The sequence below is a fragment of the Rhipicephalus microplus genome, chromosome X (assembly GCF_043290135.1).
Source record: "Rhipicephalus microplus isolate Deutch F79 chromosome X, USDA_Rmic, whole genome shotgun sequence".
NCBI lineage: Eukaryota > Metazoa > Arthropoda > Arachnida > Ixodida > Ixodidae > Rhipicephalus > Rhipicephalus microplus.
Genome location: NC_134710.1, coordinates 376,924,129 through 376,938,857, shown reverse-complemented (window position 1 = coordinate 376,938,857; position 14,729 = coordinate 376,924,129). Strand labels below are relative to the sequence as shown.

General features: G+C 43.5%; 1 protein-coding gene across 1 annotated transcript in view; it reads right to left on the bottom strand.

Moving 5' to 3' along the window:
* The window catches only part of LOC119161941 (frequenin-1), a 355,468-nt gene that overhangs the window by 36,116 nt on the left and 304,623 nt on the right, over positions 1–14,729 (bottom strand). The window contains exon 4 of the mRNA XM_075880028.1: positions 6,617–6,706. Within this exon, the coding sequence (XP_075736143.1) occupies positions 6,617–6,706 (90 nt within the window). The remainder of the gene's footprint in view (positions 1–6,616; positions 6,707–14,729) is intronic.

Sequence of the window (14,729 nt, the reverse complement as noted above, 5' to 3'; positions counted from 1 at the left end):
TCTCGCCAGGGACGTAGCATAACTGCGAGTGAAACGAAACGACATTTTGTACTAGCCCAGGGGTTTTTTCCCCCCGAAAACGCTTTAACATGGAAAGGGTAGGACATTTCGTCGTCGTTTTTTAGCGTACCAAGAGCTATAATATATCCACCTTTTCTAAAAAAAAGGACGGAGTATGAACGCCGAATTTTTTATTGTGATTTCATTTTCGAATGTTTTCATTTCTCATTTTCCGTGGTGCTCTTTCTGAGTTCGGCATCCTTGTGTTATTCTTTTTTTCAATTATACACCAATTTTTAAACGAACTTCGTGCTGGTTTATCGACGGTTGTCGGAAAGCCAAATAGGACAAGAACACAGAGGGACATGCCACCATATGATCTGTTCGTTTAGGATTTCACTGCATCTTGAGATAAGTTCTGCAGTAGTGCGTACCTTGGATAATTTACTCAGCTACTCAAAAATGAAATGGGGAGTTAAGGCGGAACGATAACATATTCTTTTTTTTTTCTGCCGTTGTGGTTGTGTTCAAGTACATTATCCACGTATACATACCACTACAGAACTTATCTCAGCATGCAGTCAAGCTCTAAAATCACGCAATAAAAGGAAAAAATTAACCCAACAGGTGAAGTATATGAGGACGAAACCCAACAGAGTGGGTGTGGGAGACCAAGGTGCGTAATCTTTTCTCTACATATCATTTTTTCTTGTTAAGACTTCATAAGCGGATTCACGCTGGCGGGCTCTCTGTATACGGCCCGCTCTGAGCTTACAAATCCGCACATATAACCCACTTTCCTCTGCTGCTGCCGTTGAGCCGCAGCTTAGTCTCGTTCTAAACCCCTCCATGGGACTAGCAAAAACGGCGCTCCCCTATGGGGCAACGAGCGAGTCCCTCTGACCGTAGAGTTTCCTAAGTATACACTCGAAGAAACTCGGGCGCTGGTGTCTATGGGAGCTGCGACGCATGGCGCTTCAACGAGCACATGAATAATGGGTAGTACACGAATTTGTCTAATGTTCGTGCTCTGGCTGCGTGTGTGTTCGCGTGGCTTGGAGCTGTTATCACTCGAAACAAATATCAGCAAATGTTCAGCGGTTGCGCTTCACCACCTCATTCTTTTAGGCTTACCATTTCAAATCAGGTCACGAAGTTCAAAAGGGTGCGTTCTTTTTTTTTTTTTTGAAACAAAACGAAACACAGCAATAAACGAAGCCACAAGCGCAATTCGCCATCTGTTAGTACGAAGACTAGATAAATCCGTGTACCACCCATCTTTCGCATGGTCGCTGAGCAATCGCAGTGCATGAGTCCTGTCTAGTTAATTTTAGGAAACTCTATGCATATGACTACGCAGCGGCTTTTGCGAGCGCGCTATAGCCAACCGCCAAACAGCGCTGCTCGGACACCGTGAAGCGAGCGGACTGCAGGTTGATTTGCAGGTGGGTGGGAGTGGCAAGCCGTGGTATAACAAGCGAGGACTCCGCTTCCACTCGAGCGTTGTTCCTAATCGACGTAAACAGGCGCCATTAGTTGGTGCCGAGGTTGGTTTGAGAGTAGGCATTAAACAAGACAGTGCTGCCGGGCCAATCTCCGCGGACATGCGGAATGCAGCGATCAGTGCAGGGGAATGGAGTGCGCCACGCACGGTAACTCGTAGTGATGCTACATTTAACGCCTTTGTCAGCCCGCCTTATGGGGTTGTTCGTATTGATCGCACAGCCACCGCGGAGACAGCGACGGACACGCAGTTAGGTCAGCAGTGTGCGGTCACATGCAAGCCGTGAGACCATCATGGCGTCACCAGAGATTACCTGCCATTTCTTTGAGAGCATAACAAAGTAAGTTATGAGCGAATTTTATAAACGATGTTCTAATCAGAGATATTTGATTGAACCGGTTAGAATACGAAAGGTTATGTGAATGCGTGCTGTTTAGTGGATGCATGCTGACGAAGTAAACCGGATGGCTAATACAAAGGAAAGTACACTGCGCAATGTGTGCTCATGCCGCATAACAAGTGATGCATGTGAAGTCTGTATCTTTCCTTCGTTTACTATGTCAGTCACAAAATCAAGCAGAGCGTGCGTGTGTGTGTGTGTGTGTGTGTGTGTGTGTGTGTGTGTGTGTGTGTGTGTGTGTGTGTGTGTGTGTGTGTGTGTGTGTGTGTGTGCGTGTGCGTGTGCGTGTGTGTGTGTGTGTGTGTGTGTGTGTGTGTGTGTTCACGTGCACGTCTCTTCCAATCTCCGCCACACTGTGAGACAAAGAGTACAAGTAACATTGAGGGCCTGACGCTCGCCATCCTTGCGCCTTTCTTCGAACACCACTTATCTATCACCCGATATTCCTAACGTCTTCCTGCTGCAAAATACTTGAACACATACTCGTACATTCCATAACCGATTTTCTTGAACACAATAAGTTGCTATCTGATCACCAACATGAATTTCGTAAAAACCTTTCAACAATGACACAGCTTACCACCACTATTCACGAGGTTGCTTTAACCCTCGATTTGGCCAGTCAGATTGATTTAATCATTTTGGATTTCTAGCAAAGCCTTGGACTGTGTATCCCACAGTAAACTTCTAAACAAACTTCAAAGATTTGGCCTACCATCTTTTATTATAAATTGGATAAAACAGTACTTATCCAACTGAACTCAGTTTGTTGATGTTGATGGATACTCATCCACGCGCTTCTCAGTTACGTCTGGTGTGCCTCAGAGAAGCGTCTTGGACCAATTCTTTTTCTCATGTATGCGAACGATATAACCGCGGCTGTGTGTCCTAGCTGATGTGCAAATTAGGCCGTTTGCCGATGATTGTTTTATTTTCAAAAAGGTAACATGCAAAAATGATCAAATTTCTTTAAACTCTAGTCTAGCAAAAATCCACGAATGGTGCATAACATGGTCAGTGTCCCTGAATTCCGAGAAAACTGTACTGCTACGCGTAAGCAATAAAATACAACCTTTTTTATACACATATAAAATTAATACTGACACCGTCGCAGAAGCCACGGAGTACAAATATTTGGAATTGACAATCTCCAAAAAACTCACATGGTCCTCCCCATCGAAAGCATCTGTACAGCAGCTACTCACAAACTTAGCCTACTTAGGCACAGACTGAAAAACGCCCCCCCCCCCCCCCCCTGATGCAAAGCTTCTCGCCTGCAAAACTTTTTGCCTAAAGTTGAATACGCTAGCAAAATTTGGGATCCCCACTACAAAAAAGATAAGCACAGGCTCGAGATGGTACAGAGGTGGGCAGTACGCTTCATATTCAACAAATATAAGAGAACAGATTCACCATCATCTTTAATGCTGGCAAATAAGATTCAAACCGTAGAGCAGCGCAGAAAAATATCAAGACTTAATTTTTTTATTTATGCTTTATCACAACAAACTTAATGTGAATGCGCGTGCAATTATTCATCCATTTTGGTCACGTACATCGAGAAATCGACATGCACATAATCTACTTCCGTATTAAACGCGCACTAATCTCTTTAAGTACTCTTTTTTTTCGGCTAACCATTTCTGATTGGAATTCGCTGCCTGAAAATATTGTTTCTTTAAAATCTGCAGGTGCATTTGAAAGTGCGCTACTCATTGATTTGGAAATGCAGTAAACCAGTGAATGTTCATCGCTTTCACTTTTGCATTTCGTCGTTTTTTTTTCACTACGTGTTTTATTGATGCAGTGTTACTTCATAGTTTGCAAATACTGCATTTACGCACCCGACGTATTTCGGGAAGAGTTCTTTTTTGTTTACTTTTGTACTTCTTATAGTGTGCGTCACTCTCCTAAGAACTGTATTATTTTTTATCTTGACAGGCTGCGCTGGTAAGTACTTCTGAATATGCCGTAAGATTGCGTTGTTTCCCTTTTCTGTGAGCTTGTGTGCCTTGCGGCTCCATTTGTGCTTGTAAATTTGAAACTGTATATTTTCCCACCTGCATGGTCTTTTGTGATTGCAGTATACTGTAGAGAAAATAAAAAAAATCTCTCAAACCTCGGTGAGTCGTTTATCCGAGGAACAACATTAAGATCTCATCAACGGCAATCGGGTAAGAGCATATATACGTGAGCCTTCCTCCCTTCGACTTGTTTAAGTCGTGGTATCGTGCCATTGATCGCGCATTGTTTACAGTATACCCTTCAAAGTATCTCATTAGTCAGGCGCATCTAATTAGCAAATTATAAAGAGTAGTCTTGCTCTGGTTCTTTAGCGCAGGCGATTTCAATACACGTGCAGTGTATTCTGTAGGCTATTCATTGTCGTCGTGAACCATCGGGCCTTGTTATATGTTTCCTTCACCGACTTCTCAACGATATACATCACTGCTGTGAACGCCGAGCTCGAAACGGTGGGACGCACCAACACTTTTTAATGAGATTGGTAGCTCTATGTGTAAAACGAAGCATATATATGTTCCGTTCTGCTGCCTGCACCGTATAAGCCAGACGTGGCGGAGGTGGAGGTTTAGAAGCATCCCGAACTGAACCACCCCGGAGTGTCACGCCTGCAATTGCCGGTAGCACTCATGAAAGCGTCGCTTGCGCGTTGGGGAACAAAAGGCCAGTGTCAGAGACAAATGCGGGCTTCTCCTAATTAAGTGAATGCACCCCTATAACGAACAAAGTATCCAAGTTAATTTGTAGGTTTTACAGGTTAGGGAGAAGATAGACGTCTGGACCAAATAGCTCCATAGAAACCGCCGAAAGAGCACAGTCCAATTAGGATATTGGTACAAGAGGCACCAGAACGAAGCTCCGAATGCTAAGCACGTGAGCACAAAATGAATTCACATCACACTTTAGCGGCTCCAAGTTCAGTGTTTTGACCGAAGTGTTCTCTCCTTATTCTAAACACCGTAATATCTCCAGAAATTCATGCTAGTGCTAATACTATAGCTGCGATCTTATCCAAAATTCAGAGCTTTGCCGCTGAGGCGAAGCAATAAACGCGATAGCAACAGTTTGAAAGGTCACGTGCAGAATGGAAAGCAGATCGAAACGTGCCCCGCGTTTCTCGCGCACAAATTACGCACGAAACGTACTCACAGGTATAGGGATGCACGCAAATAAGCTCATCATTTGTTACTTCGCTGAGTCTGAAAAGCACGCGCTTTTCGCGAAATAAGACTGCAATGATTGCAGTGACCTTTGTGCGCCCGGTGACTACAGCAGAATTGTTCCACCTAAAGCCCGAGGCCAGCCAATGCATACGATCCTCCCCTCCTCGACACCGCGAGATCAGGGTACACGAGGGAGCGCCGCTCTTCTTCACTAAGCCGGGCGAAGTACACGTATGAGATCAGCGTGGGCGTCGCTGCGTGATGTGGCGACGTGCGCTCATTGCGCCATCTTTCTAATAATGCCGAAAACAAAGCAGCGGTCACAGAACGTTCTCTGGGGTGCCTCAGTGGTTGACGGCTCGCTTTCACGACCAGATGTCCCACGTTCGATTCCGCGCGCCAGTGTTTTTTTCTGGATTTTTTTCTTTCTTGCGTTTTCATATAGTATATAGATACGTAAACATATACGGTGCATGACATCAACGCCGACGTCGACGCTGACGCCAGCGGCAAAATCAAGCCGAGAGTTTCCATACAATTGCTATCGCAATAAAACGGCAAAAGTAAGCTTGCTGTCGACAATATCGTGAATGTTTGCCCCCATTTCTTTCGATTAGCGGGGCATCCTTCATTCCGCTTATTGAGCCTTTCTACCTATTCAATACACCTTGCTCTTGCTACTGTACTTGTATTGGCTAAGAGAACACGCAAGCGCTTGTAAGACATTGATAATGAATGTGTTATTTTTTACACATATTGCGCGCTAAATGCATGCACACACCCGCATGCTCTCCTATATATTGTAAAGAACGAGAGACACAGAGGCAGCACCAGGTCTTGGGCCGGTTCTTGTATATTCTGCTTCGTTTTCCTCGTCTTCACGCCTGTGACCTAACAATAGCACCACTATCCTTACAATATATATACATATATATGGATAGTTTGCAATATTTATATCATTACCCTAAATTGAGGTAACATATGATACAGACTGCAATTTACAAAACATAAGTGACAACTTCGCAATTGAGAGAGTTACTTGATGTGATTTGAGTACGACACCCGTTTAGAGACATACATGCCCAAAGCTTGCGACGAAATGTCAGATGTTCCTGTATTATTTTAGCCGCATTGCAGAACAAGGTGCATTACTAAAACAATTAATAAATACACGAGTTTGTTTCAACCTAAAGTTTGAAAAGATTTTATCTCATAAACGGCGTTAGCTTTGAAATAAGGAGCTAGTGGATGCGCATCTAAAAATCACTGTAATTTATTCACAAGTTACAATAAGTGTGGTGAACTAATTAGCTAAAAGGTTGGGTAGTCAGAGTTCAATATTTTTTTATTTATTTCGATTTTCAGAGTACCCAATGGCGCCTTCGCCAAGTGTAAAAAATAAATTTGTCAATGTAAAACGAGAAATACCCTCATCCTCACGATGAAATAAAATATTTAATTGTATTGCTAAGCAGAAGTCACACGCGAATGACAGCTGGAAGTACGCAAAGCAAGCGGCCATCTTACCTTGTTCTCGTCGAAAACCCGAAAAACCAGCGATGCAAACTTCGAGGGATCACCTTGAGGAAAGAATTGCTTGTATATCCTCAGAAAACCCTGCAGAGAAACAAGAGGAGAAAGGAATTAGAAGAATACTTGATATGCCGCACCTAGTGAATATCAAATTTACACCCCATGTCTACCAAGAACGGTTAGCTTCGAGCCAGAGCACACGAAAGCTCGGCTCTGCAGTTCTGTAGTGCTCCAGTCAAGACATCATCATTAATGCCGTGGTGTCCCGTATTCTAAGCTGCTTTTGAAGGCCGACATTGACAATTCGCGGTACGTAGAGACTGGTAATCGACAAGCTCGTGCATATTCATTTCGGTTATCAATAATTGTTGGGGTTTAACGTGAGAAAACCATATGACCACAAGAGACCCCGTAGTGGAGGCCTCCGGAAATTTCGACCACATGGGGTGCCTTAACGGCAACTTAAATCTAAGCACACTATATAGTTTCGCCTCTATCGAAAATGCAGCCACCGCAATTGGAATTGAAATCCGCGACCTTCGGGTCGGCAGTAGAAACCTCTAGACCACCACAGAGGGTATATAGATAGAAGTTCTCAGTTTCAGTGAAAGGGTACACTTTTTGTGGCATACGGAATAAACAATGAATAGTAAAAAAGTTTTATGTGTCTCATCAGACAGTGATCTTGATAATATGGTGTGTTGTAGAAAAAGTGTGGTGCTTTGTTTATTTTGTGACATGATTATGTGACGTCACTATAACGTCCCATATCACCAAATTTTATGACGTTGTCTTCAAAAAATATCATTATGACATTGTGATCACATGATATCATTGCTTGGTCGAAGGTAGTACGACTATGAAGGCAGTGTTACGACACGTAAACTGCAGAAAGCTTTAGAGGGTAGGGGAGAGAAACAGGATCAATACAGTCGATTAGGAAGTCAAAGAAAAAACAAAGAACTTCTAAGAAACAGTGCAAAGAAGGAGCCAGGTAAGCAAAAAAAATGTTTTGCCTTGATGTCTCTTAGGGAAGGTACTAAAGACCCTGCAGGCAGTAATTTTTCATCGCTACAGTAGTTTTCGTCAACATGAAAAACGGCAAGGCTGCGGTTATTGTAAACACATTGGAAAAACTCATCACACTAATGGAACCTGGCTAGTGTTAGAGCTCATAAAGGTTTTTTTTACTGCTTTACTAAATCGGTGGTTATTGCACTTTATCACTCATCACCTTATCGTTCCAAACTGATTCAAACATGTAGATGAAATAAATACAAAGTGGTACATAAGCCTATATTCCAAAACCAACCATGGCTTTAAATCGAGTTTCTCTCAGGTTTCTGTACTCTCTTGATGCGTTATAAAGGTTCAAAAATGGTGAAGAGGTGGAAGATTACAACAAGACTGGTTTCTGAATACTGGCCTACTTTGTACACCAAAGCAATAAAAGCCTACAACCGATAAAAAAAACTTAGGTAAGTTTCGACATGGTTTGTGAATACGGGGTATACCAATGGTACGTTTCAAGTTACTAATCATCACCATCACCATTGCCTAGACACCTTCTGCAAAAAACAATTGAATTTGATGGACATGATGTGGCTTAACCTTAAAGGAAGACAAAAACAATGCACCAGGAAGCTTTGTAATCGCAGTTGCTTATACTTTCCCACTCCACACATGAAATACGTTAAAGAAGCATGACACACAAGTTTGATTATAGTTTGTGCTTTGTTGGTGAATACGTGTGTCCTCACAAAGAACCTGGGGAGATTGCAGTGAATTAGGTGGAACGATTCAATTATAATTAGACATTTTTGTATATATACGTGAATAGTTTTGAGAACTAACAGACAACGATGTCAAGGAAGTGCACGGGATGTTGTTAGTAGTAATAGTAATGTAAATGTGCAGAAAAAAAGAATGGACATATGAACCCCATAAATAGACGGAGGGATGGCCGCTGCCATAGCTCAAGTGGCAAAGCATCAGAGGCGTTATTCGGTCCCTGGTTTGGTCCCTGCTGGTGGCACGTTATCTTTTTGCCCGCTTTTTTTCTTCACATTTGCATTGCAATACTTCAAACAACGTGCCCTATACTTTATTTGGTATCATTAATGCTCGGTTCTCAATAATATTGTCACGGTACTGACAAAACTGAGGAATGAACGAAGAAGAGAATGATGAGAAGTTCGAGTAAGCAAACGTGTGCTGATACCAGGTCTTGTGTGGTTTGTCCGTGAGAAACTGGTGGGGGTGCACTGGTTAGACGTCTATGTACTCTGACCCCCAAGAGTTCGAAACTCTCAACACCGGTTCAACCTCATCGGAGGAAGACAACCCACGCAAAATCTGACGGCTTCAAGGCTACGAAGTACAGCCCGTGAGTTCTTCCGAAGATGCCGACCACAACCGTAAGTCACACACTAGAGATGTACGGTACGGGACAGGTACATCCGTCACAGATCTTCGACACACCACGCTTGCCGTGGCCCTCCCATGATGACTCCTCTGAGGACGAGCAGGACTGGCTCGACGACTTTGATCGGGTGGCCGATGTCAACAGTTGGAGCGAAAGGAAGAAGCTAAGGTATGTGTGTTTCTCCCTGGAGGACTCTGCCCGAGTGTGGTTCGTTAAGGACGAGCAGTCGATCACTACCTGGCAGGATTTCCAACGGTAGATACACGACACCTGCAGCTGTCCCAAACGAAAAGAGTGAGCAGACCAGGCCCTTCATAGCATATTTCAGAAGCTGACTGAAAGCGTAGCCATGTTCGGGGGGGACAGGTCACGGCTTTTAGGCGTGCTGATCTAAACATGTCGGAAGCGAAAAAGTTGCGTCTGCTGATGCGCGGCGTAAAGGAGCAATTGTTTGCTGCACTGATGCAAAGTGCTCCAGCTTCAGTAGCTGAGTTCGTCAGTGAAGCGACTTCTATGGTACGAGCTGCTCAGCCACGCTTCTCATTCTGCGACCGCCACCCCATTCTGGGATCAGCATCGGCGCCAGCATTGCCTTGCGATACTGATGCCATTGGCGAAGTTGTGCGTGGATTAGTGCGTGAAGAACTCGCTCGACTTTAGAGAGCTAGATTTCAGCCACCAGTAACTTCCCTCGCCGATATTTTCCGCGAAGAGGTTCGCCAGGTGGCAGAGCTGTTCATGCCACCAAGACACATTGCCGTCCCTGTGCTGATTTACGCCCAAGCACTGCGGCGACCCGTGCAGCCCATGACCAACAGTTACCATCCGCCCTCCGAAGAACCACTGCACCAGTTCCAGACACTCCCCGCATATGCCTGTACGTACGATTTCATGAGCCTCCGACAGAATCCGGGAAAGTCAAGTGTGTGGCATACTTATGAGAATCAACCAGTCTGCTTTTAGTGTGCATGGTGAAGCGGGTGACTTGTATCGTTCCTGCTATTACCTAAGAATGGTACTCCAAGGATTTCGCCCCAGTGCTCGTAGTCCACATAAGGAAGAGCGTCTGAGAGAGATTCAACAAATCTGTGCAGCCAACACACGTTGCCGTATGACCAGCTCACACCTTTCGAACCGTCCCTGCCGACTGCCCGACCGCCTTACCCACAGAAGCGACGAGTCACGGAGGCTGATAAATTTGAAAAACTGTAGTAATTGCTGTTTGCGAGCGAAGTGTGGTTCTATGACGCGGGTATTTTTGTCCTCAAAAAATTGCCTAATATCCGGCTGATTCCAAACTGTATGAAAAGTTGCTGCACAAAAAGACACACAAGTCATAAACCTATGCGCCCTTCAATTGTCTCTGCAGAGCCACACGAATTACACATGTCTCCGTCTGGTGGTCCAATGACGAATTGGTGCGCATTCGTAAAACCCGACCCCTAAAGCTGGAGATAAACTGAGAAAATGCGTTGATTCGGGTTTGTTGGTACACTCTGGAACTTGAAAAGAGCACTGGACGGGGCACCTGATGGAAGTGGCAAGAAAGGGCACTAGGTTACAAGAAAAACTAGAGGCTTCACGACGAACGTATACATTGTATAGCGGGAAAGGTCACATTCGGAGCTGCAATGAAGGATTGAGAGAGTGGGGGAACGCCGACTGTTTGAGACAGTCGATGTCATCCCGGAAGTGCGCAGCTTGCTGCGAACAAGTATGCAAAGATAGCCTGGGTTCCTCCACAGATTAACATGGCAGAGTCATCAGCACTGTCAATACCGATGAGGCCGCAGCTCATGGGTTCTGACTTGAAGGGCTAAGAGAGAGCGCTGACGAGCTGCCTCGTACACTCTCAAAAATGATCGAGTAAAAAGGGTGTCTTTTTTTCCCACAACAATTGCCGTCATCCCGCTTACCTGAGCTTCATTTCAGGAAAACTCCACGTTGGCAAATTTCTTATCAAGAAATCTATGTCATGCTGATAACGCGCATGTCCTGCGTGACGTGAATGTGACAGGCCACTGGCAGGGTGCACGGCGATAATTCAAGGAAAGCAAATCAAGATAGATGACGATTTTTGTAGTGGGACAAACAATAGAACATTTCTCTTTGAACATTTTATCATATGCAGACTTTGGGACGTTAAACCCCACATATCAATCAACTCTATGATTTTTTAAGGCGTAGTCAGAAAACGCTATAGTCACTTTGGAAGTTGTGCGTGCTAGGTATTTTTCTGAAAAAAAATATGCTGGGCAAATTCAAACGGTGTAGAAATAGAGATTTTTTAAATTTATTATGAGTAAGTAAGCGTGTAAATATTTTCAGACTTCTTCATTATATTCGCCTGGTTGTCTTCGTAAGAGACTACTTGGTATCCCATTCGAGCTGGAATGGCTGATATGGCGAAGATACTATAAAATTATTTCGTTATTTATATTATTATGTTTGCATGTAAGCTATGAAAAATATTTTATTTGAACTCAACCACAGTGAAATAATCAACTTATACAGGGATAATTTCTTGCAAATAGTTCCTCATTTTCAAAATTATGCACTGCCAGAAAATTAAACGTCCTGGTGGTAAAACGACTGCTATTACCAGAGACGACTTTTGTAATACTCGGTAACCCTGTAGGGCTCAAAATTGATCTCTCAAAAAGCTTGTGAGCCTTGAGCTGAATGACGTTATGATTAACCCCGCCCAGCACCGACAGGCATGGGTGACCGATAGAGGGGGGGGGGGGTGGACTGAGAACCGCTGCCAGTGCCACAGGCTTCTCGTACAGGACATCGTAAAGCACACAACCTTTCCGATACTGCGCTAAACGAAACATTTTGCGGCTAGTACACATAAAAGAGGACACATATTTCTCTCGAAACTTTGCTCGTGAGTGTTATGCGCCTCGGGCGCGTAAGTTTGCTCCTAGTTCGCACTAGGGAGGTCATGGCCTGAAGGCAGTGTGATGCAAATGTATGGGTGGAGGGACCTTACTCAGGCAGAGGTAATCTGCCTTTACTCCCTTCAACCTAGGCAATCATTGTTTTTGTCTGAATAAACAGCGAATGAATGAATGAAAGTACATGATAGCAGCTTAGATAAAAATGGCTGAAGTGTCTGTCAGGTGGCGTGCAGTGGCTAGAGCTCAAACGGTGCTGAAAAACGTTAGTTTTCAGGTTATTAGATTCGTCCTTTAGTTGTTATGACCACCTACTATAGAAGGGAGTATCCAGGGGGTGGTGGCACAATAGGTGCGAACCCCCCCCCCAACCCCCATCACGTTGCCTTTCACGAAGAATGACCATTTCAAAGGGGTGGCCTCCCCGAAACCAAGGGGGTGCCCCCCCCCCCCCCCTCCGAAAAATATTTCTGGCTATGCACCTGCTACTAAGTGCCAAGTGATACTGAGTGCCAAGGATTAACATGCGAAAAGTCAAGGAATGTTTCCTTTCTCATGAAAGAGTGAGTAAAGAAAAAAAATGGGTGGCGCAAGGGAATCGGGAGCGTTAGTATACTACAGACCGCCACAAATTATGCTAGATTAGTTGTTCACGTGTCTAGTATATGACCTTACATTTTTTAACACTGGTCGTGAACACGCTATTCCCGGCTAGCATTCAGAAATGCATGACCATATGTCACAAATTTTAGAATTTACGTATTAATTAAATACTTGGCGTGACATAGCTACGTAGTCGTATTGTGTGAAACTGCTAATAATAACGAACCGTCAAGTTTTTCGGGAGGCCGCGAGGAGTGAACAGTAACTCATTCAAGCTAGTCGTGCTTGCTGGAGCCACATTAAACTTAGATAAGCGCATAATTAAAAGAAATTATTTGTAGCAGAGGCTAATTAAGCACAGTCGAACCAATCAATCCTGATCCTACTGCAGTCGCTTGACTTCGGGACATTCGTCTCAATATTTGAACTGTGAAGTTTGTATTTTGAATGAATAAAAACTGAATCTGAAACTGAAATATTCAGTGGTAATCAATACCAATTAGATCACCTAATCAAGCAGTGTTAAGCTTAGAAAAATTTTTGATAGGTTAGTATATTCTAGCCTAATTAGGACTGGACAAGTCAATCAGCACTAGTCGATCCCTTTCAATTCTGTTCGATACCAATTAGGCCGGGCTTTTGTCTGATTAGTGTGGATAGGTTGGATTACGCTAATCAGGACGAGATAAGATTCCCTGGGGTCTATCCATGGGGTAGATTAGACTCGAATGAATTAAGTGAATACTGCGAAGTCGAATTAGGATCATTTAGATTGGGCTAATCAGGATTGCTGTAATCTCAAACACTACATTTTTGGGCAGGTTAAGGATGTCTAGCCGATTGGATTACTGCGTATAGAAAGATTGAACCTATTCAGATTTAAACCGTGTTGAGCTAATTCGGATTAATCTGATCTTGACAAGTCAAGTCAATTTTGAGTAAGTTGAAATTGTCTACACAGTTCAATGACTGAGTATTACCACATCAGTTGACCTAGATTAGCCCGGATTATCCTAATAGTGAACAAGTCGAGTCTGAGTAAGTTAAAAATACCTATACTTCAATTCATACATCAGGTGCAATGCTATGAAAGCTAAGCGAAAGTGCGGTCAGTAAAAAGTATAACTCCGCGCGTCTCGCGTTCAGATTTGGTGCTTCATGGCCTTCCCGGTGGGTTCCAGCTGCGTAATTATGGAACTAATCGCAGATAATATAATATGAAAGCACAGGGCCACTCAGTGATCCTAAACAACCTCTGAACAAAGGATCAAAATTTTTTACTCGGTCTAAAAACGAAAAAGAAAAACACTGGTAGTAAAATCATTTAACTTGTTGCCATGAGCGCACCTATACAGCAAGAAGTCTCGCTAGCTTTCATAGCGTTGAACCTGATGTATGAAACGAAGCCAGTTGGATGTTTGAGTATTGCCACGTTAAGACAGTGAGTATTAAGCCTGGATTAGGCTAATACCGAAAAATGAAATTTTGAGTGAGGGCAGATCACCTAGCTAGTTGGATGCCTGAGTACGGCCACATGAAGCCTATCCAGATTAAGACAGATTTAGCTTATGCGAATCTGGCTAATCCTGAAAAAGTCAATTTTGAGGCAGTTTAGATTCTAGCCAGTTTGATAAGAGGGTATTACCACAATAGAACAATGCAGATAGAGCCGTAGTAAACTTATTGGGATCAATCTTATCCTGAACAAGTTAATTTTGAGTGAGATTACCTAGCTTATTTTATGCCCGAGTATGGCCACATTAAACTAATTCGTATTAGCCCGGATTAGGATAGTCCAGAAGGACTCGAGCTCTGTCAAACCTGCGTGAAGTTAGACACTTCTTTCTGTCAAACCAAGGCAAAGCTCAGACAGTCCGTCTTGAACCAAACCACGAGCTATTATTATGACCGTTAAAGCTCCATGATGGGGTCATGTAAATCATGGCGTACATCACATGCATGACACAATTTTTGCGATATTACTAGTAATTTATGTTCATCATGCGCTCTCTTATCATGGCATGTCAAGTTTTGTATTCGTGAAGTTAAGAAAACGATTGTTGTTGCATGACCAGGTCATGTATGTCATTGCATGCATGATGAAATGATATGATTTTCATGTTAATACCAGTCATTAAAATTTTTAATATGCTCTTGTCATATGTATGCCAATTTTCTG